The sequence below is a fragment of the Nothoprocta perdicaria genome, unplaced genomic scaffold, assembly GCF_003342845.1.
Source record: "Nothoprocta perdicaria isolate Ctin4 unplaced genomic scaffold, notPer1 scaffold_186, whole genome shotgun sequence".
NCBI classification, from domain to species: domain Eukaryota; kingdom Metazoa; phylum Chordata; class Aves; order Tinamiformes; family Tinamidae; genus Nothoprocta; species Nothoprocta perdicaria.
In genome coordinates, this window is record NW_020455049.1 from 1,176,512 (window position 1) to 1,203,860 (window position 27,349).

At 42.1% G+C, this 27,349-nt stretch overlaps 1 protein-coding gene across 4 annotated transcripts in view; it reads left to right on the plus strand.

The window, feature by feature from the left end:
• Positions 1-27,349, plus strand: part of KCNQ1 (potassium voltage-gated channel subfamily Q member 1) — a 265,151-nt gene that overhangs the window by 141,957 nt on the left and 95,845 nt on the right. The window contains exon 13 of one of the 4 annotated variants that reach the window (XM_026036802.1): positions 7,580-7,710. The exons of the other annotated variants lie outside the window; for them this stretch is intronic. Coding sequence (XP_025892587.1) covers positions 7,580-7,697 — 118 coding nt within the window. The 3' untranslated portion in view covers positions 7,698-7,710. Of the gene's footprint in view, positions 1-7,579; positions 7,711-27,349 lie in introns of those variants that run through there. 4 annotated transcript variants of the gene reach the window in all.

The following is a 27,349-nucleotide window of genomic DNA, read 5'->3' on the forward strand; positions in this document are numbered from 1 at the left end:
AAAATCTTTCTAAACCTTTTCAAATAGCTTTATGTAACATTTAATCGCCAAAATAAGATTCATTGTAGAAGGATATAGTGGCCAATGTTTAAATCTAATCTGTGATTACCCCGAAACTTTTTTGAAGTCATAGTTTGAACTCTCAAGAAGTGTTTGTTTGATCTTGGGGAAGATATTCTAGTGATTAATCTTAACGATAAGGTGTTGATTGGTGCTTGGGAGACCTATTCATAGAAACAATAGACCATTATACTCTACTTTAACTACCATATAACAATATTTAAGCTTTACCCCTTAGAAACAATAGTCTTATTTATATATCCCCTTCTGCTTCTAAACCAGCATTACAGCTTCTGGCTTCCCATTAGGCTGAAAGTGCATGTTAACATTTTCAGTGCTTGAGTAGTTCAGGTTTATACAAATGTGCAGGAAAAAAAGAAGCACGTGGAAATTTTCGGCCTGTCACTCTGAAGTTGACCAGTAAGTAACTAAGTTCTTGAAGTAAGAAAACCAAAAAGCAGAACTATTAGCTGCAGCAAATCCTCATTCCTTTTCATCTGACACTAGTCACTTTAAAGTATTGCAGGAACCACAACATTAGTCTTTGTCTTAACATACAAATATTATCTGGAGCGTCAAGGTTCAGTAGGGTGCTGTGGAGGTGAGTCATGTCCATCTCCTTCTCCAAGTAGGCTTTAGTTTTAAAGAGCCTTTTTGCTTATTGCTAGAGCCCATCTATTTGTGCAGGTTCTGCAGGGAGAGGAGAGGAAATTATCTTTATGGCCTGGAAGGAGAAGTCATTTTGGAGAAGATTTAAGGGAGATTTTGGTAGTTATCCATGCTGAGGGAGAGCAGTGAGCTCAAGAAATGTGAAAATTGGGGTCTAACGCAAATACTAACTTGTTTGAAGGGTGAGGGAAGGCTGTTGTTATAGTGTGACAAACTAAAACTCAAACTTAGGATCAAGGTGACGGGTTGCAGCCAAATGAAGCAGCTCTTAGAGCAGAGAAACACCATAACCTACTGCAGGTGCATGGGGAGGTAAGGCATGACAATTGTGATGCAGATGCAGGGAACAAGCTGCTTATGGAGGCAAATGATATGGATTTTCTGCTTGGAAGCAGCTAGTTGGGTTTTTGACAGAAAAATAAATGTATGGGGAGAGAGAACTGGAAAAAAAAAAAGCACAAAGACAACACATTTGTGTTTGCTCTGGTTTAGATTGATTTTTGAACAGCTTTGGATCATGGTTTGTGGGCGTAGGGTAAAGGGAGGGCTACCGAGAGAGAAAGGGGATTGTTACAGTGGAATCCAGCTCAGAAGAGGAGGATTGTTTTCTATATGCCAAAAATGGCAGCTGGACAAGAAAGAAAAGAAAACGTAAATAAAGGCAGGCATTTATGTACGTATATATTTGAATTTATTAGCTGCCAACGTTGTCAAACAGAAGCAGGATTTGATACTTTATCTTCCTAGCTGTAAGAATTCCCCTCCTACTGGAATTCCTCTGAACGATGGCTTGTTTGAGCGTTAGTCTTTTAATATTTGTTTGTTTTCAGAAAACAGCACACTGAGTGAAAGAAGACAAGGCATTTTTGCTAGCAAAGGGAGCAAGTGTCCAAATGGTATCTCAAAACTGTACTGCAATAATAATTGCTAGAGCCTCTGAGTCTTATTTAAGTCTGTCAGCACCTATAAAAGCTAGAAATTGTTTAAGTACACTTCGGAAATAACAGACTTYTGCATTTAGAAAATAAAAATCTTTTTCCTACTATCACAACTCTAGCAACTATAGATGTCAGTAGCTGCTTTTCCTTTTCATGTGCAGTTGGCACATCTTGGATTTGTTTAATAAGAGGCCCAATAGGTCTGATCTTTATCAATCTTCTATCCTTGACTCACACTTTTTTTATGGTCATGATTTGAAGCTTCCCTTTCATGCCTTTGCCTTGTGCATCTTCCTTCCTCCCCTATGAAACTCCACTTTTGGAGCTCAGCAGCCTCTGATGTCCTTCTATGAGGTCTGTATTCCTGGAAAAATGTATCCTTCTGTCCCTTATAAATAGGAGCTTTCATAATCAGGAAAGCACTGTGGAACATGTTTAAAGTCACACTGAGTTTAACCTGATAGTCCCTTAAATATTTTCTTTTTGAGTCAGTCATCTTATGTCATCTTCACTTAGAAGTACATTTTGTTGTATTGCTACCTCTTCCACTCTTTTTTCTCCTATGCTTTCCCACATATAAAAGATTTTCCTGTATTTAAAGAATTAATTAGTTGAAAAATTTGTATACAGCTGATTTGCATCTCAAATATYCTTTTGTTTGACAAAAAAAGGAAAACTCTAGTGATTTGCAAAATGATTATTTGCACATTGCCATGTATTAAAACAGCATGGATCTCTTTCATTGAATCCTCACAGTTGCACTATACTCAGGTTTCACTGCGCACAAGTTGGTCCTTGCACATSTAAACTATGGCCAGTTGGACGTCTGAGAGAGAGATTGCATCCCCCGGCCCATTTTATTTTATTTTAGGCAGTTTGCCCATATTAGAGTGGATATTTGAGCCGCTCGGTTGTCCTTGCACGTCGGCTTTTAGCTTTTCTTTTTCTGCGCACATCTTTTTTTGACTTTTACCACACGTATGCTCCAGCACCAGCTTTTCCTTCGAACATATTTCAAAGGTGTTGGGGCGATGTGCTCATTTCCTGCCGAGGCGCATTCTTTTTGATCTGGGGGACTTCATTGAGTTGCACGGGGTCCCTTAAGCGGAGACAATGAAAGGCACCACCGCATTTTCCCGCTCGGAAGAGGTGCTRTGAGGATGACATCATTCATCTGGCCTAGACACTGACTCAGAGGCATTTGACCCGCGGGTGGAAGCGGGGAGCAGGGGTTACCATGAAGTCATCTGCGGTTGCACAATGCGTTTCGCAGCGCCGCGCTCCCTCGCAACCACCGACAGAACTGCAGAGCGCACACGGCAGCAAAGCCCAGCCCTGCGAGCAAACATTGCKCTTGGGGGCTTTCCAAGGCGCTCCGGAGGCAACCAGAGGGAGTCGGGAGAATGTAGCGATAAAGGGGATTGGATTTTACCTCTGTGAGTGGAAGCAGCTTTGGCCGGGAGCCAGAAAAGGGAAGCAAATTTGACATCAAGCTGCCGAGCCTACAGCTGCTTTGCATCGGGCCTGGGCTTCTGCTGCGTGAATTTTCCTTGCAAAATATCAGACCTGTCTATCGATTTCTTGGGGGATAATTTTGCTTACGTTTGATATAAATTTTTGAGGCATTGTTGATGTGTTGGTAGCTAAGACATGTTTTAATTCGTGTTTTTTCTCTGTCATTTTTTGGCTATATTTGCAGCTTGTCCCCRTTTACTTATTTATTTATTTTACCTTTTGTTTCATATTCTGGCCCAGCGTCTGTTCTGGCTCTGCTGAAATGTWGCCTGAATGTGCATTTAAAGGCTGAACGTCACCACTGATGCAATTTGCAGGAATACCTCTTCATATTAGGAACTCCAGAAAGAGAATTACCTCTYGGTCTCCGATTTCTTACGCTGTTTAATCTTAGTAGAATCCGTCATGCAGATGCATATGGATAGATTTATTTAATAGTGAAATATTTTAGGAAATTGGAGAAAATAAGGGCTATGGAACTTGCTTTTAGGAGCATTTCTCCTGGATAGGTTCAGTGTAGGCAGCTTCTCTCTGCTCTGCTGCTTCAGCAAAATATTGGGACATGCCCTTGCTTTTGTCAACATGGGTGGACTTCAACAGGTTTCCTCAATGAGGGCCTTACAACTCCCTTTCCATTTGCTTGATTTCTGTTTGAATAAAAGAGAGAAAATCGGATTCTTGAAGAAGGGTAAGGGCAGGCAGAGCAAGATCCTGCTGCCTAACCTGTTTCCAAAGGAGGATGCAGCCTTGGGAGTCTGTTAAACACATGCTCACTGCAGGGCCACATAAACAGTGTCCTATAGAGTTAACTGAAGTGTCCGGAAAAGGACGGACCGAGGGCTCTTTGGCTCTTCCGGGTGATCTATCCTTGAAAAACTAACCTGGAAACAGCATCTGGGTATTGGCCTTGACCGTGGAAGAGGAAGAAAGTTGAGTCTTTTCAGTCATCCTCATTGAGCTGYGGTGCACATTCCCTCCCATGCCCTGACTTTGGAAGCACAGGGAGGGCAGTTCTTACGGAGGCACAGGCAGGTTGTGCAGTGTACAGAGGCGTCAGTGCTCCAGGCTTGGGCAGCAGGCTTGCAGGCATTTCTTCAACTTACGTGGTCCTTGAACAAATCTATTTATTGAAGTTACTGCGCAGAAATCTGGTTTGCATATATTGTTCACCATCCTCTTCCCAGAATATTGCCTGCCAGTTATTTTCTGTGTGGGTTTTTTTGTTTTTTGTTTTTTTTGTCTGGGCACTGGAAGATTCAGCCTTTATTTTGGAAATAAAATCTGGAAAAAAAACARTTGGAAAAGATGGATTTTGCTGCATCTTTCCAAATAGCAGATGTGTGTTTAGTGATCCCATGAAGTGAGAAAAACCTATACCTTTAAGCAGGCAGGCTGCTTTTGAGCACTTACTGTGTCCCACCACCTTSTGTGATTTTGTTTTCATGAAAATAAGCGTTTAGTGAGAATAATTCATAAATAGTTATTTGAACTGTCCAGTTTTGAAGTGTGTGCATGCCAGAAAGTTGTGTTTTTATACACACACACAGACATATCACCAGTGGTGTAAGTGTATTAAGAAACACTCTTGCTTGTTGATTAAATAGCTTCCCTACCGAAACAGTGAATGTGGTAGGTTTGTATTTTTGGCAGATGGCAAATTTGCCATTTTGTTTCCCTAGGCCGAAAAAGGGGGCGTGGGAAGGGGAATGGCACTGAGTGGAAAAAAAGGACATTTTCTGGAGACTTGCTAATGTTGAAAGTACTTTGTTTAGACCTCCAATGAGAAAAACTGGAGTCAGAAAGACTGTTTTGTTTTATTTTTGGTCGTTTGTGTGTGTTTTTTATTATTGTTGGTGGTGTTTTTGTTGGTTGGTTGGTTTAGTTTGCTTCTATATGAAGAAAACATGAATTGCAGCCCATATCCTCCAAATGATTTTTTTCAGGTTTCRTCCTGGAATTCTGTACTCTTAAAATACAAGTTTATAAAGAAGAATCTTAATTACACTGGTGTTCCTACTGCTGTTGTTATTTTATGTGTTTCTTTATATGTTACATATAATTTCAGCATACGATGTACACATTCCTGAACATTAGGTTTATCCAGTGAAGAAACAGCACCTCATAAAAAGGGATCATTCTCATACTGATGATAAACTGTTCAGAAACAAACTGAAGTGGCAGCTTATTTCCTGAACCAGAATTTGGTAATATTTTGAATTTAAATAGGGCAGCCATAGGGAGCCATGAATTGTGAAAAGGTTTATATGTTTACTGCCTAGGAGGTGCAAAATTGTGAAGTGATGTTGTTATTAAGTGAATTTTTGCACGTTGCTTAAGGTATTCTYGTGTTCTCAATAGAGCTAAAAAGTGATCGGCACGTGTTTAGAAACACATTTTTGCTTGAAATGTGGGGTGCTCAAAACTTTTCCTATTCCTTTGAAAGCACAGAAGCGTGGGTGTTTTCTCCTTTTTATTTCCTTATTTCGAAAAGTAGTGGAAGAAAAGAGGGAGGAGGACAAACCATCTTTTACTAGAAATTAGCAACAACAGTTCCTACCTAGAGGAATAGGCGCTATTTCAGACTGGTCCAGGTACACTCTTCTTTGAAAACCAGTATCTCAGTTAACCCTAGCTAGAATTACTTGAAAAGAAATACCTATGAGATGACAATGAAATGACTTTTGACCATTTCTTTAATTTATTTTTAGATTTTGCTTCTTTACTTCCGTGTATTTTCTGGCAGATGGGATTAGAAAGTGGGGAAGAATTCCTTCCAGAAAGTTAAAAGCCTTTAAAAGGATGGAAACGCAGCCTGTGTATATTTTTCTGCAATCCTGTGCCATTTATTACTCCTTTTTCCTTTTCTCCCAAACCGTGTTTGTGCTATTGAGGTGTCTCTACACCGCTCAAAGAAAGTTTAAACCTGGGGAAAGGTTGTCCTACATTGACCATGTCCATGCACACAAAATCAACTTGGCATGCACACCTTATTTAGGTGTATTCCAAGTATTTGTTTGACCSTTTCCATACACTTGTGTCATTTTTTTCCCTAACTTTCATGTACACGTGATCTAAGTGTCCCTGCTTGGGCAGTGGGGTTGGACTGGATGATGTCTAGGGGTCCCTTCCARCCTCAACCATTCTGTGATTCTGTAGTGTATGGGACCGTTCAGGACTCAGTTGTGAGGTAGCTCTTTCTCTGAGATACCATATTCTGAAAAACTCACTTTACATTAAGGAATAGTCATCAAAAAAATGAGACTTGTACAGTTGTGCAGTTATGAGCATATGTAATGAAGTTTAAAATAGAAGATAGTGAAAAGATGCTAAATCAAGGAAAATCTCAGTGACAATTAAACCTGAACTGCTGACCATACATGGTCTATTGATTCATTTATCAGATCTTCATTAACCAAAGAAGGAACAGGCAAGTTAAGGCATGGTTTCCACTTATTTTCCAGCTTCCTCATTGAATCAGTCAGTTCTTCTGGATCAAGGTGCATGTGTGATTGATACACACTATAAAAAAGCAACAACAAAAATTACTGTATGTAAATTAATTTCTCAGTATCTCTTCCGCTTTATCACCCATATGTTSAAGTGTTCCAGGATACCATGTGCAGCACGTTTTCCTGTGTACTTTAGGATTCATAGCTCGTTTAAGCGGCAGTTGGAAATTAGTGCTTCTGCTTTCATTTTACTGCATTCAGTTCCCTCTTGCCCTTCAGGAGGGGAACTTGCCTTGCTGGGTATTGCAGTCTGCTGATGGCTTCTCTTGGTGGTTGTCTGGCCTTGGGCCATAAACAATCCGAGTGCCATTTCTGAATCAGAGTATGTACGTTGTCATATCTCATTGCAAATTCAAGGAGATGTCAGATGAGCAGGAAGGAGAAGGAATAGCAACAAGCAGTGGAAGAGGGAAAAAAACAACTCATTTTATTGTTTKCCAAATTGGCAGGTTTATAGAAGAAAAAAAAGAAGTTATAGTTTAGCCACAGGAATGATTCAGTGTTTCCTGATTTTCTTCAAATTGACCAGGCTTCCATTATGTTGTGCCAGAGCCTTCTCTGGAAATAAGAAGATAGTTCAGCTCCTCAGCTCACTTTCTTTCTTTTTTTTTTTTTTCCTTTTTTTCTTCTCCTGAGAGCTAGCAAAGGTTATGTTTGGTATGAAATGAATGGTGGCCGAATAGGAGTGAGAGGTGAGTTACTTYCAATAAATTAAGAACCTAACTTCTGCCTAAGTGCTTTTAGTAAATCCCTTGATGTCTAATTCTGCATCTGCAAGCACATAAATACTTTTATTTTTAATCCATCTGTCACACTACCAGTTTATTTTGCAAACCATGACATTACACTTAAATATCAAGCAAATGAATGTTTGTTTCTCCCTTCCAGAAGGAATAAACGGGCGAGTCAATCTGTGGAACTCATACAAAACAGGCTGCTTGCTTCTTTTGCTTCAGCAAAAATGATTCTTGCAGCAGTATCTGAGAATACGGGGCCAGCAGARTAGAATAAGAATTCTCAGAAACTCACATTAACTCCAATCATACGTATTGAGTTAGAGGAATGTTGTCGTCACCTGTACCATTTCTGTCAGCATCTGGGATAGATTGAGCTTCCCAATAAAGTGTCTTTAAATTGACACGGCACGTGAGGGGTTGCATGTGAAGCCCTGAGACCGTGCGCTCCAGTTTGTGCTGTCCTCTAGACCGTCATCTCGAATAATTAAAATATCCTCAAGAGGGAGATGGTCTCTTTCTGTGGAACTGTATTTTGTCAGTTCTGAATGTTAAATAAAATAAAACAACTGCGGAACTGTCAAAGCCCTGGGAAAGGACATTTATCTTGAATTTCCTTGAGGATCTCTAGCATTCTGAGTACTCGGTGCATGCAAAGAGGACTGTTCATCATAAATGGAGGCCTACATTAAAAAGCATTAATTCTGAAAAAAAMCATGATTTTTTTCATGATACAAACTTGATGCTAATGCACCAGCCATTGCRAATGGATTGTCACTTGTAGACTGTCGCTCTAAGTAGCACCATCTCAGTGGACCCGGTGAAAGCACAAGAGGCAGTGAGCATAATCTGAACGACAGGAGATTCCATTTAAACATTAAAAAAAAGCTTTTCTTCTATGGTGAGGATGGTTGAGCACTGCAACAGGTTTGTCTACAGGGGCTGTATAGTCTCCATCCTTGGAGATACTCAAAACCCAGCTAGACATGGACCTGAGTGACGTGCTGTAGTGGACCCTGGCTTGAGCAGGGAGGTTGAAAAGTCCAGGGGTCCCTTCCAACGACAGTCTCAGAGACAGAGGACTGGTTTAGCAGGATAGGCCGTCTGTCTGTTAAAACCTCATCTTAACAAACCCTAAGTTTACAAGGGAGGCTGGGTGAAAGCCTGGCAACACGTCGGGCCTTCCCCGCCGCTCCTGGCAGCCCCCACACGTGCTCYTTGTCAGCTCCCGAATGCGGTTTGTGGCCCAGCTTGCTGCAGGTGTCTCTCGTGAATCCCAACACAAGCTGCTCCGTGAGGAAGGACGCGGTTTCCACGGGAGTGGGCGCCGTTGAGGAGGCCGCTGTTCGCACACAAGCGCCCCGCTGTCGCCGTCCTTGCAGTCCTTGAGCTGAACCTACACTTGTCCCATCTCCTCTACCAAGAGCATCAGTGAGCCTGTCTTGCACCCTAGGGCGAGATTAATTTCCAGCAGATTCCTGCGACGGTCTGCGTGGCTGCCCAAAGCCCCCAGGACTTGGAGCTGCACCATTCCTGCCTCCCCATGGATCTCTGCAGTGCCAGACCTATCCACCACATACCCTCCGGGGTGTGTATCCAAGAGAGAAAAGAGCCCAGCAGGTCCCACATAGCTTGGACTTCACATACGTAAACAGGAGAAGCGATGGGATCCCCAGCATGAACTTTCTCCTCCACGTGTGTATATTTCAACTTCTTGGTGATGGATGTCCGTAGAAATGACAGGCGTTTCTGTGGCAGGAAAGCCCTTATTAGGGCCCACAAGCCCTTAATATCAGCTAATGCCCCTGTCTTGGGCTTTCTGACAAAATGCATGCTTGCACACCCTTTACATGCATTGGCCTGTGTAATTTTTTCACCAAGTAGAGCTTTTGGGTATATTTCTTCCATTGAAATGATACATTWAAAAAAAAAAAAAAAGGAAAAAAGCTTAAAAAAAAAGTAAATTAAGAACAGATGTGGCTGAGCAGTACTTCTTAACCCAGGAGTAATAAATGTTTGGAATGGACTGCTGTGAAGGTTATTAAGACTAAAACACTGGGGTCATTCAAAAAACAGTTGAGAGCATCCAAGGGGATGGAATTGGAGGAGAAAAGAAGTGAATAAGGCCTGAACATTATCCACGGTGTTCCTGACTATGTGTAACACTGAATGTGCTTGTTTTGTGCTGCACGACTTGAAAATCTATCTGCACTGGTTAAACATACACTAAGGATTCTGCCTAGGTAAAAGCTATGGAAAGTTCATTATAATAGCAAATGCCAACAGCCTAGTCTGGGCTGTTTGGCTCTATTCCTTCTGGGATCTCGGGGAGGATATAAATGTGACAGCTTGAAATGTTTAAAGCGTTTACATTTTTTTCGTGAGTGTTGTTGGGAAGGAAAGAATTACTGTGAGGTGAGGAATATTTAAAAAAAGAAGTATTTTTTAAAAGAATATTCTAAATGTGGTTTAAATCCATACTGAAGAGATCATTCTAATGCTAGGAAATTGAGGCTTAACGATGTTGACAACTGAGGCAAAYAAACAGCAAGAAAAGCACTAGACTCTTATCTGCTATTTACGGAATATTGTCAGATATTTGTCTAATCAAAAAGGGGGAAAACACCCAGTAAAAAGGCTAGGGAGGGCTGACAGGGTTGAGCTTTCTTCTTTCTTGCCTTTGCCAAGGCTGTGCTTTTAACTTTACAGTATGTTTTTCCTCTTAGTCAATCCCATTAGAGCAGGTGTGTATTTAGTATTTTTCTACAGAGAGTGCACCTATTTGGCTATATAAAACTCTACAGACTCCTATTAGATATCTGTTTGACTCCTATGAGATACCTGTTTGAAAAATACAGTACTTTGCCGTTGGTGCCATGTGTCTGGTACACAAGGACTGCTGGCATGCACTGACTGCAGCCTCTCAAGGGAAGGAAGCTTTTCTGTTCTGGTAGGGACCAAAGTGCTCTGGGACACTTGACAGCATCAACTAARCCTAGGAAAACAATTTAGAATCAAAAAAAGAAGAGAGTATGGCAAAAACTTGAATTTCAGTGATTTAAAAAAAAGTAGTTTAAAGCACTGTTAAGGACCATAATTCTGTTTTTTTTTTTAGTTTAAAAGTACAGTGGTGCTCATCTGGGTCTAAGAATCCTAGGAGGACCCCAGGGTATAAACATATTAAAATCAAGTGAGRACATTTGGGTTGCTTTTGTTTGTCTGTGTTAAACTACAAGGATAAATCTAACTGTGCATGCAGGTTTTGTAATTTTTTTTGCCTCATCGGCCTAATCTTTTGATGTGGACATAAGAAATAATGGCTGCAACAATGGTTCATTCCTCCAATATCCATAAAAGACGGCATGGAGGTGAAAACCTGGGGTTTCATTTCTTCCAGTCACTTGTCCAGCACCACGCAGACATGCATTTAAAGCAGTTGATCCCTTGTGTCACACGTGGAATAGAGGCCGTGGAGGCCAGACCGTGGCCTGCCAGCCTCTTCTGCCATTGCCCTGCTGCTGGGTCTTGCCCGCCCTGGCAGGAATTAAGCTAGAGAGGCTGGTGGGACTGCAAAGCGGTCGCGTTGCGGAAGGGCAGGCGCTCTCCACACTGCTGCCCATGCCCCTACGGAGCACCCGGCAGCCACCTAAATACTCGGGATGCCCTGAAATGCCCAAGAGCTTTTCCAGGACAAAGCAGCAACAGAAACAAGGAAAGCAGCAAAGAACAAGCAATGGAGAGAGATGTGCAGAGCACTAAAGTCTTCCCAAGGAAGGGAGTATCTTTAGGTACGACTTGTGTGGTGACGAGTGCCTTAGCAGTCTGCAGTCCAATGCCCATTATTAAAGGTTTTCGACCTTTATTGGCCCAGTTTGCTTACAAATGGGCACCTTGCATATGTGCTTCAGCCTCGGCCAACACACAGGCCGTGTGACACGACCGACCTCTCTCCCTATGGACATTTTAGCCCGGAGCCATCGGCCCAGCCTGGCTTAACTGATGACAGTCTACCAGGTGCTGCTCTGATCCTAATCTTCTGGCTGAACCAGAGCCCTAACATGGAAAGCTATAAATCTCAGCAGGTCACAGAGAAGTCTGCCGGTGTCATTTCTAATTGACCTTGGGGAAAAGAGAGCAGATTAGTTCACAATTTCCTAGGCTTATAGATTCACAGGCTGGCATTTCCATAGCAGCACTCATTACTTTTTGGTAATAAATTAAGCTGAAAAGCCGATGGCTAAAATAATTTATGATCTTTCTGCTTCTCTTACAACACATGTTAATTGGAGGGGAAATTATTTTGAGAAAGTTTTCAATGCAGTAGTGGGGGGAAAATGGCTTTGGAAAGGCAGTATTTCCTACTGAGTAAACTCTGTAGTGTAAATGTGTTTAGAATTTTCCCCATAGCGGTAAGAGACAGACTGCAGTATTGGAAGAAAAAGCCAGCAGTTGCATTACAGTGCACTTTGCAGGCTGTTTCTTGACGTATTTCTGAAGGGCAATATATTTTTATGCTGTGCATTTGAGGACTGTGGGCTGGACCTCTGCTCAGTGCAAATCAGCCCAGCTTTGACAGCGCTTGGGAAATCCTCAGCCAGGAACCCGGCTCCCCTTGTGTCTTTACGGGTGCATTTGTGCAAAAGGGCATAGAGAAGTATTTAAACATTCAAAAGAACAAGAATTCATGATCAGTTTTACATGGATCACTCTTCTGATAGAATAAGAAAGCATTTTATTCAATCCATTAATACATGGTCTGGAGTATAAACAGCAGTTAGGAACTGGTCCAAAGCACACTGAAAGATTTCTGGTGAACTCACTGCTGGTAAAGCAAACAATTGTTCACTTGCTAAAAGTGAATTCACTTGTATCACTCAGATTTTTTTTTTATTTTGCCAAGGGGGAATATAATTAAGAAGTAAAGCACAGTTTACTCGCTCAGAGGATAAGGAATACTTGGAAAAACTTCCTATTAAATTCCTTTATTTCAAGCTTTTCGTTTTTTTTTTTTTTCTCCTTCTGCCACACTTTGAATGCCATTTTGATATGGGATAATCTGTATTCTTTAAATCTAAAGAACAATTTTATATTTAATCAGGATTCCTGGAAAATGTACATGTTTTTATTTTTTTATTTTAATTCTTACCAAATTAGATTTTCAACTACCACTACATAATGAATATTTCACTTTCTGCTCATCATCCAGCTGTGTTCTGGGTTCRTTTACTGCTTCAGAGGTAATTCACAATTGTATTTTGCTGTTATGTTTCCTAAATCCTTTGGAAACTTATCCAAAAGGGTTCTTGACAATGTTATATTTTGTAAGCATTTCACAAAGGAAACAAAGACAATTCCTACCCTTTTTTTAGAATGCAATACAAAGCATAAACATATTTTTACCTACTAAGAAAGAAAGAAGCAATTTGGAAGGCTGTGCTGGAACTGTTCTGGGTGTTTTTTCAGTATTTAATGATATCTTTAAAAAATAATTTCACACCTTTCAAAAATACAGCCCTAATTTTCCAATAGACGAAAGACTTTCTCTGTTAAGTCTGGCTTTGGGACAAATGATGAGTTTATTCCATTCACTGCTCCTGGCTGGTGTTAATCTCTTATTGATTCCTTACCGTTGTTCAAGCCACAAGTTATTTCTGAAGCATTTTGCCACTGTTTACCTTGGCATTTCTGACCCAAGCTTAGCTCATACCTAGAGCTGGGGATCTGGGACACTTACATTAATCAGCATTCAATCTGTTCTCATACTTGTGGATTCCTTTTCTATTCCGACAGCATTACTCGAATGGTTTAAGCAAGACTCAAAGCAAACATACTGAGCAAGGAAAAAATATGATCTCCATCTTCCAAGCATCTTCCTGCTCTGTGAGGTGGCTTTTTCTTTTAATAAATTCTGTACCAAACCTTGCAGTGTCCAGTAAGGATAAGTCACGGCCTCACACCTGAGCCCTGGAGCCCGCAGGCATTTGACAATGTGAATCCGTGTCATGCTGTGAGGTGAACGTATGGTTCCTGCCAACACCTCCTCGCACAGTTAGTCATAACCATTCTATGCAATTTCATTTTTTTCCAAGTAAATTTCCTATATTAATCACTGCTAGCATCTGCTACTACAACATTCTTTGTCTGAAYGAGACACCGGTTTATCCCGTGAAACCTCATGGGCTGGACAAAGGCCCTGGTTATATCTACTCAAACTGTCCTGCTCCTGTTCTCAGCATGACAGATGGACATCAAATATGAAGTAAAGGTGCCAAAAACAATTAGGGAAATTGTAGCCAGTCACTTGTAGTGCCTTTGTCCGTTACTTTGAGTTTAGTAGGGAGACAGAGCAAAGTAGCACGAAGAAGGCAAAATGCAATACAGTCACCTATAGAAATGTTAGCAGAGATGAACGAGTGATACGCCTTTTAAAAGCAGTATCAGCAGTCCCAATGCCAAATCTAAAATAGGAAGAGGTTCTGGGAGCAAAGCAGTATAACTTTACAGCTGTTTTCCAGCTATGAAAACTGCATTTAATTTCCTCAAGTTTGATGGCTCTCATACACACGTGTACGTAACTAATGACCCTCCCTGCCCAACACACACTCAGCACCACCAACTGCAGCAGCCCGGCTCTCGCTCCTCTCTGCTAATCTCCTGCCAAGGAGGCTGAATTGAGACCATTTCAAAGGTATTAAGACACTAAAGTGAGTAAGTGCTTGGATTACCCAAGCCAATCCATCAGTTTCGGTAGGAGCAGGCCGTCACAGGCAGCTTTTCCATCTTGCCCGCGAGCAGCAGYGCTGCCGTCGTCACCTCCTGCAGCCCAGGGCACAGCAGCCCGGTCTGACAGAGCCGCTTCAGGGACTTGCTGGGGCAGATTTCCCTCAGAAAGGAAGAGGGACAATTTTTTGGACATTTTTTTCCTGGGACAAGCGCGGAAAAAAAGGCTGGGTTAAACTGCTGGTGCTAATGTTTAGTACTGCCCAGGAACGCTCCAAAAAGGACCTAATTTTTGGTTATAGGGGCTGCCTTCTGCCAGCTGAGAAGGGAGACAGCGTTGTGGCGGTCACCTCCAGCAGCGGTGGTGTTCCCTCAGACACACTTGAGCCCTCTGGGCTGAGCTCAGGCTGGGGCCCTTAGGCCGTGTGTGGTGTCTGCGAATGGCTTGGCTGAGCACATGGCAGCACAGCTGTGTACGTGCGTGCGCACACGCGTGTGCCGGCTGCCACGTCTGCCGTGACATCTTGATACCTTTAGAAATGCCGTGGTCAACCCTGCCTGTGCTCTCACGCTGGTGGGGTCTTGCTTCTAGCTCTAATGTGCTCAAAGATGAACAAAACGCAAGGTTGCTGACATGATTTTACCAGTATACACGAAACCATACGCAGTTGAGTAAAGATGCTGAAAGGARTGCTTAGGGAAGAAGAACGTGCTACCAAACACACGTGTTTTAGGAGAAGGCCCAATTCGGTTTGGTCCCACGAGTGTTCTTTTGCCTTGCAGCTGTTTTCAAGCACTTGCTGGTAAGCTAGGAGCAAGTGTATGAGGAAAAAGTGCCTGGAGTGGGACAGGAAGGTGAGGAATAAGAGCTAAATTGCAAGCACATTTATTTATTAATGACCAGAAATACTCTTTAGCATAATCCCAGTAAGTATTGAAAAATAAAAAGGCATTTTTTGAAGCTGTACCTGGTACTAAAGTAGAAAAATAGTGTTTATCTTGGGTTCAAAACATTGCATTCTGATTCTTATTATGACTTTTGATTACTAAGTATATATACCCGGAACAAATCTACTTTAACCATTGGAATTCCTCTGAATTTAAAATAGCGCAGTGCTTTAAAAGAAGATTTTAACCATAATGTTTATGGTAGGAGCTGGTGAACATCCATTCCTAAGTTCTTTTTACGTCTGAGAACACCTGCAAAAAAAATTGAAGGACATACTTGTGTTATTCACTATATGTTTTTTGATAATAGAAAGAATTAACTTGATTTTCTACTATTGCTATTCTTAAAAAGTCACGTGAGTTTTTTTGTTACTGTATTGGACGGGTACATCTAAAGAAAACCCCAAAACCTGGTTGTGTTAAACCGAACCTGCCAATTACTCCCGAGAAACGTAACACAAGCGCCTCGTTTGTGCATGTTAGGAATGGTGCTCAATGAAAACTTTGTTTGATTTCGCTTATGTTTGGTATAATTTTTTCTGCTCTAGGGCATCCCGAGAATGGGAGATGGGAGGCAAATGAATACGGAGCGAAGCAAAGATCATTAGGAGAGGAACTGGRGGGGAACCGCACACGCCAGACACAATTCGGTGCATGTGTGTGTGTTAYCTTATGCTATCTTGGACACATCAGCGGTGCCTGCTTTGTTCCCCAGAGTGACCTTTGATCAAGAGAGCCTTTGGCCATTCCCACATCCTAGGCTACTGTAGACGAAGGGAATTTCGGTGGTGTCCTAGCTCTGATCTCGCCGGGAGCTGCCGCATTGTGCGCAGGCCCTGTGCTCGGAGGCGGCCGTGTTGGGGCTCACAATTGCAGGAAGGGACGGTGGCATTACCTCCAGCATACTAGGCATCGTGCCAGTGTAACYGAGCAGATGGTGACCCGCGGGTCATGGGACTATATTCCGGAGCAAGATGGGAAAGGAAATTCTCCGCTCCGCAGCCCCCACGGGCGGTTCTCACAGCAGCGGCGCCCGGGGGGCTGCCCGCGCCGGGAGGCGCCCGCACCGAATCGCGGCACCCAAACACGTGGGTGCCACCGAATGCAGGCAGCGCCGGGCGACGGGTTTCACACGGGCGAGTACCAGGCAAGCGAGGCGGTTTGTGGGCCCGGGACACCCGGTACCCAGGGGCTTCGGGCGCCTTTCTGTCATCCACTCCTGTTTCGGTAAACAGAATTACTTCCGTGCAAATTTTTCTGTAATAAAAAAAATAAATAAATAACCAACCATTTTAAGGTGACTTAGACCTTTGAAGCATTCACATTTTCCAGGTTTGTCTTTTGAGGGGAGCTAGGCTTCCAGATAAATTCCTTTTTATTTTTTTCTGATAGACACGCTGCATGCAAAGTTGCTCTGCCTAAAGTGATCTGCTGTCTTTGCCAGAGTTGACTCCTTTCTCCTGTAGCAATTGCCTGAAGACTGAAGTTCAGGGCTTGTAGTTGTGTCCTTTGAAGGAAGTATGCGGAGCAAAACATATTCCTCCAGCAAGAAAGAGACCTCGTGCTGCCAAAAAGTCAACATTTGTGCAGCCTTAATTTGTAGGTGATTTGAAGGTTGAAATCCTGCTAAAGTCACCTAAAAATACAGCAACTATTCCATTTTATACAGCAATTATTCCAAAGTCATCTAAAAATACAGCAACTATTCCATTCCATTCCAGAGTAGAGTATATTCTTAACTAGAACTACTAGCAAGTGCTGTAGATTGTGGCATTATATATGCAACACAATAACAAGGAGAGCTTTTTCTTTCTGAAACATGTTCTTTTGTTCTGTTTTAGTGAATCTGTGTGTCAGTATCCATTCCAGGAAGGAAAATTCAGTTGTAGGGTCTCTTTCTCGAAACAGCAATTACATCTAAATGACTCAAAAGAACCTCCTCCTGCATCTCCCTGCAGTGACTGTGGCTACAGGAAAGGGCAGCTATTGTGCATTGTTCAGACGGAGAAAAAGGAAAAGTGTTGAGTTCTGTCTACTTTCTGATTTGTTTTCCAGCTTGAATATAAGCCATGGAGATAGCAGCTCAACAGAGCCCAAGCAAGACTTTAAAGAATAAGCATAAAAGCAATAAATATCTTCAGAAACACAGGGTTATAGGATAAACTATAAAGTTCTGCTATGTAAGCAAGTGGGAGAAGTGCATATAGCTTTAGCCGTGTTTCAGGACATTATAAAAAGTATATATAGTAAATGATCAGCAGAAACGGCATATACGATGGGAACTACTATGGGAACTACTGAAGGATATTGTCTAGAGAACATTGTGTTTCTATAAATATCCTTGAAAGGCCATTATTCACCCAGAATGTARTATGCTAACATTTTTCATTTGAGAAACCTAAATWAATTGTAATCTTACTTCATATTTTTGTTCGTTTTTCTTCCGAATTTTAATTATACTCGACTCTATTCCTCAAAGATAACTCTGGGCAAGTCTRGGTACAGGCACCCTTTTAAACTCAGTGAAGTGATTAAATGCTATACAGGCAATTGCAGAACAGGAATCCACTTTATTCAGCTTTATTTATTTTGAGGGAAGTTAGGAAAAAGATAAGGCTGGATTCACTGTCCCTAGGAGGCTGTTCAAAATAATGAGATAAGGAGTCTGTACGACCTCTTCCAAGCCATAGTTTCTTGGTCAAGGTTTCATCCAGGAATCTAGTCCTTAAAACAGGTCAGGATTGGAGAAGCCTACCTGAGAATCCATCCAGGAAGGAGATGCCCACCCCTTGGACAGCATCAAGACCTACGGATACACTCGCTGTGCTAGACATTTGCTAGGTGATGTTTATTGGTGAAACCTTTGGAGTCTAGGTGGTTAAGTAACTCTGAGGTAAGAAAATCCATCACTATTTTGGATTAAGATGCTTAAAGAGGTGTTAGGTTCCTGTCTTTTCGTGCCTATGTCTCTAATCCCAAGGCCCCAAGTAGTGAAGCACATGCCTCACTTTTTAAGCGTGAGTGGTCTCATTAACTTAACTCGGACTACTCCTGTACTTATAAGTTAGACATATGTTAAATTGCTTGGTTGAACTGGGGCCCAGATTTCTATTTTTATGGAAAACTCACATGTGCAAACAGTAATAGCATAATTAATCTSTTTTCACAAAGTGTTGGTTTTAATAATTTTACTTCGGACTTATTGTGCACAGTACTTTTCATCTTCAAGGCCTTTTACAAACATTAGCTCAGGGATTTAAATTGGGTCTATGACTGTGGGAATTGTGCAGTCTTATATCTGACTTTGCAATTCTGTGCCTCCACGTTCTTGGCAGGAGGCTCTTGCCACGCAGCTGGGTTGGCTGAGCCATCAACCTTGGCTCTGGCTCCACTTAGCACCTTGGCAAATTATCTCCCAGGTGGARCTCTGAAGGCTGTAATAGGTTTCAAAGCCTCTTCCAGACCCAGCTTTTCAAGCTAATGACTTCATTCACTGGTGAGTGAGGCAGAGGTGGTGAGATGGGCTCCATTTGGCATCTTTGGCTCTTATCCCTTCGTTCTCCGCACCACTAGAGATGGGAGAAGGACCAGACATGTGTAGGGGCCAAAATTTAATTTAAAATACAGACATAATTCTTGCTGGTGACAGGAGCGCTCGATGACAYGTGTGCTCCGATCCTGCTGCTGCCTGCACATTAATTCATCACAGCTTTCCTGCCAGTGAGTAGATCCGTGCGTCTAATGCTAGATAATCTCGAAGGTGTTTCAGAGGGACAAGAAACATTTGGAGAACGATGGCACTGGCTGTTGATCTAGCTCTTGATCTTATGATGATTATCTTGTCTTGTGGGCAGGCATACCCTGAAATAGCCATGGCTTGCTGAGAACCTTGAGTTGTCTTCACGGGGGCTGGAGGAAGCCCAGCCGTTGTGCCGTTTGGTTGGCTTGCCTGTGTGCAATGCGGTTTCTGCTTCTCCCCTGTGTATGAGGAGGTCCAAGACTCACTCTTAGGGTGGCCTTGGTTAAAYTTCCTCTATGTAAATCCCAGTAGAAGCAGCTTAGGTGGGAGAGTGTGTAAYGTTTGTGAGGAGAAAACCCCCCTTAGAAGACTTCTCTTTTACTCAGGGTTCAGCAGAAGAGCCCTCCTACTATTGCAGTTGCCCTTTCAAAGGCAAATGCTCACGGTATTTACTTTTGTCCTTTTTAGAGTAAAAATCCACTTTGGTTCCTGTTGCAAGAGTGGAATTAGTCTTTTGCCCTTTCCTGATCATTACTGGACTCATAAGACATGTTACTTTTTACAGAAATTGAGCCTTTTTGTGCAGAAGGTGTTAAAAGTACYAGGGTGGCTTGTTAAGTAAGTGCTTCTCTCTTTGGAAAACCAGGAATTCAGTGGAGATCCAGAGGGAGCTCCGTTCTGCCCCGTAGCCTCTGCAGCCTGAGGTGATGGCACTGGCCAGTACTGCTTTTCCTCCTCACTTTTCCTGGAGCCAAATAGGATGTTTAACTGGAGCAGCAGTCAAGCAAATAAATCTCAAATTCATTAGCTGAATCCAAACAGTGTGTGAGGGAAGGAAATACCGGAATGCTGTGGTTAAGGACCAGGATGATCCTGCGTAGGGATGCAGACTAAGGTTATAGGAGGTCTTCGATTCAATGGGATGCTGGTGTTCTGTGCTCTGCTTAAGTGTTATATGTGGGAACTCATGCAAGATGCTCTTCACATTCCTAATAAGCCACTAGAAATTCCTCAAAGTATTGCCCCCTTTAAAGGAAAGTATTGCCTCATTAGGAATATCGGAAAACAGAGCGTCTGAGCAGAGATGAAAATAGAGCTTGTGACTTAACTGTTGAAATGCAAATCTAATTAGTCTGGTGTTTTAATCTATTAACAGRGAGCCCTAAAAAAGATGGATTTAAACGAAGAAAGTTGTGAAGAAATTACTGGGTAGTGACAAAGGCTCAATTTATTAACACTCCATGATGTAGAAACCATGAAAAGGGCATTAATTACTTTAGGAATACTTATTTTGCACCATTGCCCAAAGTAATTGGTTTATTGACCTCTCTGTAATTCTGAATAGCTATAAAAACATTGATTTCAATGCTGAAAACTAAGTTCTGCACAGGAATATAGGCCTATCTGTTCTACTTTTTATTTTCTTGAATATAGGTGGTACCTTGCATACATTTGACTCTATTAGAAGGATAGGGTTTCTGTACATAGTTCATATCTTGTATCTTTATATGCYAGCTTTATTTTTCCAGCAATGCCACATTTGTTTTTAAGAAATAATTATAATAGGATATATATATATATATAATTACACTCTTGTATGCCCAATTTAATTTCAAGTATCTCTAACTACATGATCTTTATAATTCAGTGCTGGAAAGAAGTATTTAGTTCCTCATTATACAGCTTTTATAAAAACCCTGCTCTACGTTCTCAGGCTTCTACAAAGACATTCGTGCAGTGCTTTGAAAGAATATATTCTAGCTATAATTCATTTCATTTCCAATGTATTCCTTTGTATAAAAAGCATATATCTTTCACACTTGGGTATATTCAGGTAATGGATGTTGGSTCCTGCTCTCGCTTCCTTGTAGTTGGGTATCGGGCTCCCGCTCCGCACGTGGCGGCATCGCCCGGTTTCCTTCCCTCTCCTCATGAAGGTTACTCAATAAACACACTTAGTGTTCACCTTAATTAGGGGGCTTTGGGCTTACAGTATCCATAAAAAATGGTGATGTAACTTTATCAGGTGAAACTCGTGCCTGTTTGCTAGGTTTTGTGTGTGTTGTTTTGTGCGATTAGTTCTAGATGTATCAGAGGATAATATGAGGAGGGGCAAAGTGCCTCGGGTCTCCTGGGCTGGTGCATTTGCTGGCCTGGATCCTGTCTGGGTTACTTAAGCATATTAATGAGTATATAAAGTATATGACCTTTTAAGGGGAGAGGATTAAGTGTACTGGGTACTTGAGAAGTCATAAGTGAAAAAAACAGAAGGAAAAAATTGTTTTCTTGCATTGCTCAAGGAGATGAGTAGGAGAAACATCCTGTTTGCTCAGGGATTTGTGGCCTGATGGTTTAAATTTGACAAATGTCACATTGAACCTGTGATCACTCTCGCTTCCCTCCTCTGTGTGAAAAAGAAAAGTTAACGTTGTTTCAAAGCTTGGGCGACTCTTTGAGATTTGTGATCTTTGGTGTCCGTATTAACTGTTGGTTTCCACAGGCCTCATCTTGGTGGCTGGTGTCATGAAGGCCACTTAGAAACCATAGCCTTTGTTTTCTGTTCAGACTGAATATTTGAGTAAAATGTTTAGATGTGTTCCTCATGTATGAGTACTGCTCTGACTAAATAAACTGGCATCACGTTTCAGAGGAGAGCAAAATTTTCCAGCCGAGTATTCCTCCAGAAGCACTCGCGCTTTGTGTTTGCCTGGCAATTCGCCCATCCATGGGCAGCGAGGCTGAGTTAAAGGCAGGCGTGCACAGGCCGGGCAGTGCCTGCTGAGGGTGCCTGGAGCACCCACYGGCACCCAGCGGGTGGGTTTGCTCTGGTTTTTGTTTGTGAGTRCTGTGGATCAACACCTGTTGCAAACACTTTGCCAGTAAAGGCAACTTCCAAGCAGGAATGGTTCCATAACTARCCATAAATAAACAGATCCAGTCCCCGGCCTTCAGGATATTGGAAATCTAGACTTGAGCTTTGCAGGCCTGTCTGTCTARACAGCCTCCCAAAATCTGAAGTGTTTGCAGTCTGGACCTGTGCGCAGTTTTAATTAGTTCAAGGGCTAACCCTACCCCTTGAGCTGTGCAAGCTGTCAAATTGTTCCTAAAGAGTGTCTCAACAAATAAGTTGTATCTGAATTTTTTTATTGCTTATTAAAATAAAGTGGGTAGGTACTAATCACTGTAAGATAGTTCACAATCCAGTAACTTGAGGTAAGATAAATGAATTATCATGCCTGCCTGAACATAAATTTATCCTATTACATTCAACATTTCATCATTTCTAGTCACTCAAAAATAACTTTCTCCTTGATCCTTTGGAAGGATCTTTTTTTTTTTTTTTTTTTTTTTTTTTCTTTTTTTCTTTTTATGTGCTAGTATTGCTAATTTTATTTCTAGATTGAGGTAAAGGATTCCTTTTGCAAACTTAAATGTAGTTATTTTCTTTTGTTAAGTCCCACTCCAGAAGCTGCATTCTTTTTGGAAAAAAAATCAGTATTTCCACAAACCTTCCTCAAACACAATTTGATTTTGATAGCACTGAACTAGTGTCTCAGGTGCTGAATTCTGCTCCCATCCTTCCAAGGCTGCTGGTACCTCTCAGTATTTCAGACAAAAYGTCACATATATTAGAGAGACCATCAGAAGGCACCAACATTTCCCGTTGAACATTTGGTGCTGTAACTTTTTAAGAGGTTCCAGGTCCCAACAAGGAGAAAATTCTTCTCCCCACTGCTGAGTTTAGTCACTTCTTGCAACGAAGTCTTTCAGTTGCTTTTGTAAGTAGTAAGGCTTTAGAGGGAAAATGCCTGCAGAGCTCTTCTAGATCCCATCCAGCACGGAGACTGCAGTGTTCATTTCCTAACATTAATGTTTTGTGCATCTTCTCCTTCATTTGGGTCAAGCAATGCCATATAAGTCATCTCCCTGCAGCCATTATTTATAGCTAATAATCTCCTTTAGCTGCCAAAGCGAAACTGGATCTCCTTCAGTCTCGCTGAAAGCGCTTTTCTTTCCACAATGTGCTGGAAATGAGCCAATTTACCAGTTCCATTAACTTAATGAGGTCTGACAGCCTGCAGCAAATTTTCTCATAATCTCTCTTGGATTTAAATTTGGTGCTGCACAAACATCTGAGTATGGCCAAGCAGTTGCTTTTTAACTCTGTGTGTCCTAAGCCAAGTTCCCTACTCCTCTTAGAATACAAACCTTGAGACCCCCTTTTTGGCTGGCCTTTTTTTCTCATCGTGCAGTGATTGCTTATTACACTTATTGATTAATTTACTTTTTAATCTGAACATTCATCTGAATGCTGTGTTTGTGTGGACCTGTTAAACATCCGTGTTAAAGCTGCGGGTGATTTAGTAACACGAAGTACTGTTGCTTGTGGGAAAAGGATGGTATTTATTTATTTTATAATACACCTGAATAGTTAGTTATATGAGCTGTGAGCTTATGTCATGATTTTCACTGACTAATAAATAATCACTCTCATAAGGTCAACAGTAGTTTTAATGCAAGGTTAATCTTTAGCTTCTGTTTCCTAATGCTTGCAGTGGTTACTCCCCACTGAAGGCAATAGTATGGTGCTAAATTAATAAGAAGCAGAATTGTTAGGCAAATTAAGGAGGACAAAGCTAAAATCTCTTTATTTTATTTCTTCTTTTTTCTTCCTGGAAGGAAAGATTGACATTCCTGTAGACTGGTAACTGTTTTGTTATATTGAGCTAGACCAGCAGAGTTTTAAAACAGTTCCTGAGAATATTCCAGCCTCGAGCAGTGGCAGCAACACGCTGACGACAGCCGATGGGGGAAGGCTGCAAAGCAACGGGAGTGTTACTCATGGCACGAATAATGCCTTCCTCTTTGTATTTTTGGTGCGTCAGATTTCCGAAAATCTGATAAAATGCTTGCATTTAACAGCGTGACGTTGTAAGAGAAAATTGCTAGTGACTGACAGTACTTGGTTGGAAAATGAGCTTGGAACAAGGATTTGATCTGAGTGAAATTGCAAGTGGTGTTTGGCTTCGCTGCATTAATTTCCTTTGCAAAGGGGACTAAGAGTTTCACCTGCACCAGTACTTACCCCAATCCTTTGGATTTCATCTTGCCAGGCTTGGGTCATGGGGGTGGGAGGGATCTGGCATTTGAAACCAGCACCTAGAGCCCCTCAAACTTCATATTCCTATGTGCCAGTTCATACCACCTCTGTATTTGGGACAGGGCTCTTGTTGCATTGGCTTTGTGTATTGTGTTTTGGCTATTATGTATCTGTATTTCTAAATCTTAGCTTCATAATCTAGGTGTTATTAGGCCGAATCTTTGTACATCACCAGTTAAATAATAAGGAAATTGGCTGGATGATTTCAAATTCATGCCCTCAAAGTTGGGTGATTTGGAAAGGGTTTGGCTTGTGGAGAACAATTTCACACTGATGCTGAGTGGTCTTTTGTCTCTGACTCCAGTGAARTCACTGTCTTGTTTGTAGGTGTTTTGGGTGTCCTTTAGGAGCTGTGTTTGCATGGAGAGCCTGGAGGTCGCCTGTCTGCAGAACCTGGCTTTCGTCCTGCTTTTCCTCAACCTGTGCTAACGTTGGCAAAGCTAAAAGGGCCGTTTGGGACCTGCAGTTAGGTCTGTAGCATGGGTCAACCTTGTGTCTTTCTAGGACATGTTTTACCATGCCTATTTTGGGGTGCTTTATTGATGGATGCTAAAGACGATTTATAATTTCCCGTGCAGAAATAGCTGAAAGCAAAGCTTGAGCTCTCCCTAACACTTTAAATGCAGGAAACATTTTCTTTTTAAGAAGGAAGTAAATCCCAGCTCTGAGTCCCGTACTTGCTGATCTCAGTATTCTGGCACTATGGTAATTCCCCAGGGATTTTTAGCTTACAGTTCCTCCACCTTCCCCCCTCTCAACAATAAGATCTTTCTTGAGCCCTTGAACATACTTGGTTGAGTTTGGTGTCAAAGTTTAAAAGCAATTGTATGTTTTGTTGCTATTGCTATTGTGTCGCTTTATGCTTTCTTAAGCAAATGAGTTGCACAGGCTGCAGGAAAGGAGATTTCGGAGAGCGGAGGGAGGTCAAGGGCCTTTGTGTCCTGCTGAAGCACCAGCAAGKCTTGTGGCGGGGCCTGCGCCGTCTCCGAAACCGGCGGCTCTGTCGCAGCGCTCGTCTGCACGAGCGGCCCGAGGCGGCTGTAGCTGAGGTGAAATGCTGAAAGCAAAAATGTGTTATGGCTGGACACTGGTGTATATCTGATCATAAASTGGGAAACTGCCTGTTTTATGTTGGTGCATTGTGTGCATAACAATGTTTTCTTTGCACTTAACGTTAATTTGTTGTGCTCCTAGGGAGTATGGGGCTAGAAAGCTGTTAGCTCAGCAGCCTCRCTCTGTTTTTGCTCCTGCTGTCACTCTTGACTAGTGTTTTGGAAAACCAAAGGTGTTCAAATAGTTTTGTGGGGCGCAGGGTTGTTGGTGGAGCCTCAGGCTTCCTGTGTAACCCTGGACAAGTTGTTTACTGTGTCGCGTTGTGACAGGGTTCCTGAAGAGCAGCTCTGTGAAGCAATAAAGCGTTTGATGGTCTGTTTTCCCAGATGAGGGATTTCGATATGAAAATGTATCAAATAAGTATTTAAGTATTGTGGAGTGGGATGGCATTCTCTTCAGTGATAGGTTCAGGTATTTCCAAGAAATAATGTTTAGGTTTTTCTTTAGGGGCAGCCTCCAGTGATGCTCAGGTGGCTCTCRGAGGAGAACAGAAAATTGCAGCCTGGCGAAGTCAATAGCAAAACTTACATTGGGTAAACCCTTTGGAGATGAGAGAGAAGATGACATTGTGTGGATGGTCTCTGACTGTCCAAATCTCCTGGTTGTGAAAGTCCTGTGAGAAAAGTCATCACTCATCTTGTTTTTACCTGCTTCTGATGCTGACTGGCAACTCCATGCGAACGGTCTTTTATTGGGACATTGCATCATTGGTGCTTTAGGTCTTGGCTTGCAGATAGAAAAAGTAGTAGGCAGTGAGGCTAGCTAAGCCCTTCTAAATCTGGCGAGTTTATTTGGCTTTGCTTTGGTCTGATAAGAAGTCGAATTGTTTCTATTTGCAGTTAAAGACCAGACTTGTAAAGATACAGAACAGCTCAGAGACAGATCAGTAATGAGCAGGATTTGCTTAAGTGGAGCTGGTTGTCTGTTCACATCTTTAGAAATGTATTTAGTATGTTTAAAAACCCGGCGTTACTAAGGAGTGCTGGAGCCTGGAATTCYTGGTTGCTTTTGGAAAGCATAATTTGCCATGTGCATTAAGCCCTGCTATTCCCAAGGGATGTAACATTTCATAGGTCCTAACGGTGCAGGGATAAATTTTATGCCGGGGCTGCCTGTTTCTATTTAAAACAGGATAAATGACATAACATTAAATATTATAACTAGGTAGTCTTGCTTACTACAAGAGTATTTAATAGGATTTTAATGGGAGTTTAGGATACATGAGCTGTTCTGTGAGCAAATCTCCAAGAAATTTAAGATAATCTGCGAAATACAGGGCAGCTTTAGTCAACTTTATAGGGTTTTTTAATAATTTTTTTTAATAATTATTCTTCTGTATTTTGAAAGCCATGAAACATTGCAGTAATAAAATTATGTAGGGGAAGGAAATAGAGGACATAACATTACTTTCAAACATGAAAACACCTAGATAGTGTTGATTGCCATTTCACCACAGCTACCTGTGCTGCTGCTCAGGCCCTAGTTAAGATCTCAGTGGGTTATAGCAAAGGGTTGCTTGGGAATCTCATGACAAAACCTTGGAGGAGCCTCTGTAAAGCTCTGTCCAGGGGGAGGATAACGTGGAGTCGGCCCTCAAGGATCASGTGTTGGAAATTCAGAGGAGAGGTCCAAGGGGCTGAGGGGAAGGAAGAAGGCTGAGGAGCAGAGCTGAGCCACAGCAAGGTTGGGGAACAAGAGGTGAGGAGAGGGTGATGCTCCTTGAAACAAGCCTTCYGTGGTGGCCTGTCTCATGGAGCCAGGGCGGCTCTGCTGATTTGAAGAGCTGAGGGTTTGGCAGCCCGCTCCTGATCACCTCTCTTTTGCAGGTGGGGTGCTCAAGTTGTGCCAACGTCATCCCACGCCCCCAAAAAAGCAAATTAATGTAGTCATTTTAATGCCAARCAAAATGCCCAAGGTATCTTTGTGCTTTCCTCGGTACCGTTTGCAGTGTGTTTTGTGGTGCTGAGCGGTACGTGATGCTAATCGTGAGATGAGGGTCTCCTGGCTCTCAAAGGGGTCTAACACAAACGGTGGCAGTGCCAAGCCTGGCTTAATTCCTCTGCTTCCATGATCCCTTGAATGACTCTGTTCCCAACTCTAATCACTCCTCTGGACACCAGTAGCTTAGCTTCGTATCCGTTTAGCTCTGCGCTCTTCTGCTGGTACTGCCAAGAAAAGCACATAATTATATTAGTTCCTTGAATATTGGCTTCCTTGATGTATCTATCCAGTGGAAAAATAAA